Raw genomic sequence first — 8,044 nt, 5'->3', positions numbered from 1 at the left:
CAGCTGTTTGTTCTCAGGTAGGGGGGTATCCCAGTCGACCGCACCCTCTGATAGATCTCTGAGTAGTGCTTTACCTTGAACGGTGACGGGAGCCACAAATCCCAAGGGGTCATACAAACTGTTTATTACTGACAAAAGCCCCCGCTTGGTGTAAGGCCTCTCTTCCTTTGGGACGTGAAAGTTAAAGCAGTCTGTATCCAAGTTCCAAAGCAGGCCAAGGCTGCGTTGTACAGGGAGTGAGTTGGCGCCCGGCCCTAGCTCTTTCAATGAACTGGCGTAATCCTCAGATGGGAAGGCTTGCATTACTTCTTTACTGTTTGAGGCTAATTTGTGCAACTTCAAGTTGGACCCTGCAAGCATGTTTTGTGTTCTTTTGAGTAGATCTATTGCCATGTCCGGTGAGGGCAACGATTTCAATCCGTCGTCCATGTAGAAGTCTTGTTCCACAAACCGTCGGGCGTCTAGGCCAGAAACCTGTTCCCCTTCTTGAGCCGCTCAACGTAGGCAGTAGATGGCGACTGCTGGAGAGGGACTGTTCCCGAACACATGGACCTTCATGCAGTATTCTGCGACCTCATTCTCTGGGTTGTTTTCATGAAACCATAGAAACCTCAAATGGTTTCTGTCTGCAGGTCGAACTTTGAAGCAGTAAAACATCTGTTGTATGTCCACCGTGAAGGCAACGGGCTCTTTGCGAAAACGTATGAGGATTCCAAGAAGGCTGTTGTTAAGGTCAGGGCCCTTTAGAAGAACCTTGTTTAGAGAAGTACCTTTGTACTGAGCACTTGAGTCAAATACCACCCTGATCTGTGATGGTTTTTTTGGGTGATAGACGGCGAAGGACGGCAGGTACCAACACTGCTCCTTGGGGTTGAGCCGAGGGGCTATCTCAGCGTGGCCATTCTGAAACAATTTTTCCATGAAGGCTATAAAGTCCTTTTCCATGTCTGGCCGTTTCTTGAACGAACGTCTGAGCGTGTTGAGGCGCTCTACGGCCTGAGGTCGATTGTTTGGAAGATGTTGTCTTGGTTGAACAAATGGAAGTGGGGCAACCCATGAGTTTTCTTGGTCCTTGTACACTTCCCTATCCATAATTTGCAAGAACTGTTTGTCCTCGACAGACATTGCAATATTTTCATCCTCCTTTGTTTCCCGAAACACATCCAATCCTATTGCTCTTCGGTTCTCTTCCTCAGTAAGAGTTTTAACGTGAGATGTGGGTGTAGGTCTAACCTTTACTGTGTAACTGTTGGAGCATGGATGGAAGTATGTAAGCCAACCATTCTCCAGAACGTTGGTTCGGTAAGCCTGCACAAGAGCAGGTTTATGGGCTTTGCCAAGACACATGTCACCGATAATTACCCAACCTAAATCCAGTTTTTGGGCGAAGGGAGCGTGTAGTTGTCCGTTCACTTGACTATGCGCCTTGTGAACCCTAATTATGTCTCTGCCTAACAGAAGAAGAATGGGAATGTGAGGCATGGGCTCTGGGATGTGCTTCGCCCGATGCTTTAAGTGTTCATGTTGGCGAACCACCTCAGGACAGGGTATTTCCGAGCGGTTATCTGGAATTTCATTGCATTCAAGGAGCGTTGGCAGGGGTAGGGTTATGATTCCATCAAACGATTCCACCTGAAAGCCACGTGCTAATCTGCCTTCTTTTTCAACTGTTCCCACACATGTCTTTAGGGTGTAAGCGACATTATCCTCCGTAATGTCGAACACATCAAAGAATTCTGTTCTCGCTAGTGACCTGTTACTTTGGTCGTCCAGGACCACATACATTTTGACCGCCTTTTCTGAATGGCCTTCGGGGAACACCTTTACGAGACATAGCTTAGAGCAGGAACGTGGAAGCTTGCTGTCTCCGCATAACTTCGCACAGGCGAAAGGACTTCGGGTTCTGCTGATGTGTCTTTACTCTCATTGAGATCCGCGGTTGCAGAGGATCTTAACTCTTTTGCCCATGGTGCAGGGCCTGGGTGTAGTACCGACATGTGCTTGTTGTTACCACATTCCGAGCACTTAATCTCTTGATTGCAATTCTTGGCCATGTGTGATACAGAACTACAACATTTGAAACATATGCCGTGTTGCCTGAGTAACGCTTTTCTCTCTCCCATAGGCTTCATTCTGAGTCCCCTGCATGCAGCTAGAGGGTGAGGATTGTCATGTACGATGCACTGCTAAACCGGATTCTTGGATCCACTAGGAACCACTGACCTTTCCGTGAAAACCTGAGTCTTGTGAGTGGCAATGGTTCTATGAGGTAGAGGTTTGTTTGCTCCACGTGACTCCAGCTCGGGTCGTTGCGCATTTTAGCTTGCTGGCATACAAAGTCTACCAAGAAGTGGAATGGAGGAAAAGATACCTTATAATCTTCTTTAAACCTAGATCCAGCTGAGAGCCACTTTTCTTGTAGGCCGAATGGCAGCTTTTGTACTATGGGGTTTACACCTCGTGGTGTGTCTAGGTACGTGAGACCCATCATGTCACCATCTTGTTTGGCTGCTTGGATCTCCATGAGCAGATCCCCCAATTCGCGCAGTCTGTAATTGTCTCTGTTAGATATTTTTTGAAAGTTTTCTAGTTTCTTGAACAGAGCACTCTCCACCATTTCTGGCGCCCCGTATGTCTCGTAGAGCCTGTCCCATATCAGGCGGAGCCCCTTTTGCGGGTGATTTATGTTCACAGCCCTAATGCGTTTAGCATGTTCTGATGACTCGCGCCCTAGCCATCTTACTAGCAGGTCTACTTCTTCGCTAGGTGACAGGTTCAGATCTTGGGTGGAGTTTATAAAGGAAGCTCTCCATGCTCTGAAAGTCTCTGGACAATCATCAAACTGCATAAGACCCGTAGACACCACTTCCCGTCTCGCCATGAGCTTGACCACGTCTGATATTTGGTTATTTCCCTTCAACTCATTTTGATGAGGCCCAGCTTGGGGGGAATGTGTGTCTTTAGTTGGGTGGGTGTATGATGCAATTACGTACTGGGGGACAGTGGGGCGTGGCTTGCTCTGCACATTGACCGACTGTAACTTCGGCGTTATAACCCAGAAGTTGCTCTGCTCTCCCTGTTGTACATACGATTCTGTTTTCTGTCTTTGCAGAACACTCTTAACACTTGCGTCTTCTCTATCCTTGTACGGCCCATACAGTACTGGCATTTGGGAATCAACAGGATTGTCAGTTTGGTCTCTTAGATACACTTGTGTGCGTTCCGCCGTAGGGCTTCTGCCTTTGCTTCTATAGCTGCGGCTCTTTTCTCTAGCTGTAGAGTCTCCAGTGATGCTTGGAGGTGTGCTTGCTGTACCTTTATCTCGCTTTCCTTCCTTGCAAATGCTATTTCTGCTTTAGCTGCTTCTGCCTCTGCTCTAGCCATAGCTGCCGCTGTATTCACCGCTGAAGACCCACGTGAATATCGTGATGAGCAGGAGCTTCTAGAACCCTGTCTACGTGACCCCGATTTTTGGCTTGATTCTGTCATTGTAGAAGAAAACCCTTTACTCACTGGCTTGCTACCCGCCGTAAAGCGTGCAGACTGGAAGTTGTACGTTGAATTGTCTTCGTGTTACTGTTCTGCCCTTTATGTCAAAAGACCTAGTTTGACTCGACAGACAGATAACGTCTCCCACAGACCACAGACAACCAATGGACTTTGACGCTTTACTGCTAGCCATGGAATGACGTAAAACTGTAGAAACACAAATAACATAATAAATGCACAGCATCTACTGGCACATTTACATGTGCATACAAAGGCTCTTAGCATGTACAAACAGTGTCTGCAATAACGTATAACTGCACATGTGCATACAAAGGCTCTTAGCATGTACAAACAGCATCTGGAATAACGTATAACTGCTTAACAATGTGTTTTAACTTCTCCCGTTGATAATCCTAGAACGTAATGATAAATGAGTATGTTTTCAACTTAAACATTGCCTTTACTTAAACTTATACGTTTTCAATAGCTTTTACATACCGAAAGTACCTTCAAAAAAACTTAAATCGAGGAGAAGCGATCATCCTGTCTAAATACAGATAAGCTGTATGTAGAATGTGGCTCACATTAATGATGTCATCGCTAAGAGACACAGAAGCTGCAATTACAGTCTTAGGACAGAAGGTGTCAGACTTATCCTCCGGGTCAGCTACTGTTTGTAGAGAACAGCGCACCAAGTCCATTAATTTCTTCTGAAGATGTAAATCTTGAAAAATGTGCCACAAATATAAACTTTAATTTGTTTAAAATAGGTAAGTTATGTCCTCAACAGGTTGGGCAATGCAGTTTTTAGCAAATGCTACTTTAAGAAGATTAAATTATATATTGGGGAGTTTTTTTAGCTGCAGGCTTGGTGCTGTGCTGTACTGTACTGCAGGAAGATGTCTGTGAGGCTGACACAAAATATGCCCATATTCACCATAATGTTTGGAAGTGCAACCTTGTGGCTTATTCATGTGTTTCTGGCAGTTTTTGGACAACAGTGGAGGTTTGTATCACAGATGAATAACATATTTCAGGCTTTGGCTTCACAATTCGTTGTTAGTTTCAACAGGATAATTGGCAATAAGAAAAATACAGACTATCATCAGACTTGCTCTTCATAGGTTCAGACCTGCATGGCTTGATGGTTAATCATAATATTGTTGTGTCCATCTGAGATGAGTGTTGATTCATCTGCAAGTGCCATAAGTAAAATCAAACATTCTTTGGGTTTTTTTAAAGTATTTACTGTATCATTTTATTTCAGGAGGTGAGCCCATGAGGAAAATGCCTATGCCAAAATTTGGTTCCAGACCTCGATTTGAGCCTGTACACTTTGTCAGTGGTGGAAGCAGTGGAGGAGCTGGTGCTGATGAGAAAGAGAATGATAAGGAGCGCAGGAGGAGTGAGTCATACAGTGTGAGACAGTGGGACTCTGAACAGTCTTCTTACAGCAGCAGAGCACAGGGCTTCTCCTTCCTGAGGCCTGCACCCTATAGTTCTGACTTTTGGGGTTCCCATAGAGATCGAGACCGTGATGGAGAGATTTCTTCAGGCAGTACAAGTATCTTAGGTTATGGAGGACATGGATCTATTTCAAACTTCATGACAAAAACAGAGCAGGACTACACAGCCAAGTATGAAGCCCACACCTCTCGAAATTCAGACTTCTATACTCAGATCCACAGGTACAATGGATATGGGGGAGGAAGCAGATCAGGAGGCTGGGATTCAGGACATCGGGGTTTGGGGTACAGTCATCAGGACCGGACTTCATCAAGTAGGCCATTTAGCAGAGTCTACAACAGCCCAGGCAGAAACAGTCCTACCACATCTCAGTCGGGCTCTTCGTCGCATCCTCTTCCTATATTGCCATCAGCATTGGATGAGAAGCAAAGGCTGATTGCCAGTGTAGCATCTGCATTGGCTGTTGCTTTTAGGGACCCTATGTTCATGACTGGAAGTGACTCGCCAAACTATAATTTCATGTTGAGCCGCAGCATTCAAGCCTGCAAGACCAACCCTGAGTATATTTATGTCAACCTGAAGGATATTCCTCAGGCTGACCTGCCGAAGAACAGGAAAGTACCAACAGATGGTTATGCCTGTGAACTGAGATGTCAGGGTGTGTATCTTGCCACTGGATACTCCGGCAGTAAAAATGGAGCGAGGGACAGAGCCTCTGAGCAGGCTGTAAAACTTTTCCTGAAACCAGTTGAGGTGCGTGTTGTGCAACGCAAACACAAACACTCAATAGTCAATGACATGGTTGTTTGCCAAATGCACAGCTCAACCCCAGCCTTTTTACCTGCACTTCGTAACCCAGAGGATAAACCAACACCCAGCTCTAAGGGCCAGTATGAGCCTGACAAGCGAAAGCACTGGACAGAATTTGTGGTTGTGGACAATGCTCATGATGCCATCTGCATACTCAATAATTCTGCGGCTTTTAACCGTATGAAGATAGACTATAAATTTGACCTTCTCCCTAATAACAATACTTGGCTGTGCAGTGTTTATCTGCAGGATGAGCTGGTGGCACAGGCAACAGGCAGTAAAAAGAGCTCAAAGCATGCAGCGGCTGAAGCAGCAGTGAGGAAACTTCGCACGAACCAGGCACAACGACAACATCAGCAACAACAGCAGCTAAAGCAAGAACAACAATCGGAATACATTAGAGGAAATAATCGATTGGATTCTGGTGGACGTTTTGGGCAACAGGGTGTCAAAAAGAAGCATCTAAGTGAGCTGGTTATCCTGGAAAACTCAGACAATGCCATTTGCATAATTAATGACACAGCTCAGTTTAATAAAGTGACTGCTGATTACAAGTTCACTGTTCTGCCTGATCATCGGTGGAAGTGTGAGGTGTACTTGGAAGGACAGTATGTAGCAGCCGGAATCGGGCCCAAGAAATCAGTGAAGCACATTGCTGCAGAGGAGGCTCTGGCCACCTTGAGACAGACGCAGGCTGTGGTCAAATCCAACCTAAGGAAGGAGGGTCACAGTGACGCCATATCCCGATCCCAGATCCTGGCTCGCTCTGGGGAGGAGGCCACAAAACAGGAAATAAAAGAAGATAACATAGGAAATCAGCTGCTCCGCAAGATGGGCTGGAAGGGTGGTGGTCTGGGTAGAGATGGTGAAGGTATCGCAGAACCAATCAGAGTGAAGGAGCAGTTCTCCAGAGAAGGGCTAGGTATGGACACAGACAAAACCGGAAACCAGCTCAGCAAGCGTGATATCGAGGACATCATCCGTAACTACGCCACCTCAGATCGTCAGGATGATCTTCGCTTCTCCACTGAACTCACCAATGATGAACGCAAACAGATCCACCAGATATCGCAGAAATATGGCCTACGAAGCAAGTCGTACGGTCAGGGACGGCAGCGGTTCCTTGTTGTTAGTCGCAAAGTGCACAAAGACCAGCTCATTGGGCAGCTTTTACAGGAAGGACAGGTGGGACGATATGAGCTTGTGAAACCTCAGGCCTCTCACTAATTTGCATGCAAAGCAAAATGGATGAAAAAGACAAAAATTAGCACTGACTTGGACTTCAGAGCAAATCACACTCAAGTGTAACTACTGTTTGTATACTTGTGTGTGACAAATGTTAATAAATGAGAATCTTTCAGGTATCACCTGTGGTTTCTGCATTCCTTGGCCATGAAACATACTTTAGCTTTAGCAGGGGATTTAGAAGTAATTTAATTTTTCTTCTGCCATTCCACGTTCTATATTTGTTTCACTTTTGCACAAGCTTGTGTTCAGTGCTTTTTGTGTATTGTGTCTTTATGATGCTCCAGTTATTTCCTAAAATTAAAAAAAAATGACCTTACAAGGCTTTTGTCACCAAAATCTGTTTTTTGTTTTGTGGCTGTTTAAGGAACCTGGCAGAATATGCAGCTTTTCACCGCTTGTTTGTGAGCATTGTAGACAGTCAACTCACGAAAGACTAGGAATAAACAGGCATTAACATCAGACTAGTTAGGCGCTCATTCCAGTTTTACTGTAGTGATACATCTCTGTTCAGCACTACCTGTAGTGTTGCTTGCTCTTTCACCATGTGGAGATCATTCTACAAGTATGTGATCAGAAAACCTTCACATGTACGCTGTAGGCTGTGATCCTTGTTATGTGTCTGATGTGTTGGTTTGTGAGTACAGTTGTCTGCTTGTGTTCACAGCTGTAATAACTGAATAAATTAAACCTGAGTAAAATTGTGTATTTTAGTATTGCAAGTGAAGAGGCAAAGACAACTGATGTATATTTTATTTACAAGAAAATGTACAGTTTGTTACATGGGTTACCAATGCAAAGTTTTATAATCTGACAATAGTCATAATCCTGTTTAAATAGTATAATCAGCTCATTATGACAGCTGAGATTGTAAAATAGCATAGAAATGTTCTCAAACAGCCTTTAAATTATGAAACTGTGCCCATGAAAAGGGTATCAGGTGTGATATGTCACATAGAAGAGGGATAGATGTGTTTACTTTTCATTGTGTTCACTTTCATTTTTAAAATCAAAAGGCATGACTTTACAAGTA

General features: G+C 44.7%; 1 protein-coding gene across 1 annotated transcript in view; it reads left to right on the top strand.

Annotated features, from left to right (window-relative positions):
- Window positions 1–7,712, top strand: part of nkrf (NFKB repressing factor) — an 11,851-nt gene extending 4,139 nt beyond the window's left edge. Inside the window, exon 3 of the mRNA XM_020596583.1 lies at window positions 4,757–7,712. Within this exon, the coding sequence (XP_020452239.1) occupies window positions 4,757–6,993 (2,237 nt within the window). The 3' untranslated portion in view covers window positions 6,994–7,712. The remainder of the gene's footprint in view (window positions 1–4,756) is intronic.
- Window positions 7,713–8,044: the final 332 nt, after the last annotated feature.

Source organism: Monopterus albus, unplaced genomic scaffold (genome assembly GCF_001952655.1).
Source record: "Monopterus albus unplaced genomic scaffold, M_albus_1.0 scaffold2.1, whole genome shotgun sequence".
Lineage (NCBI taxonomy): Eukaryota > Metazoa > Chordata > Actinopteri > Synbranchiformes > Synbranchidae > Monopterus > Monopterus albus.
This window is presented reverse-complemented; position numbering and strand designations above follow the sequence as displayed.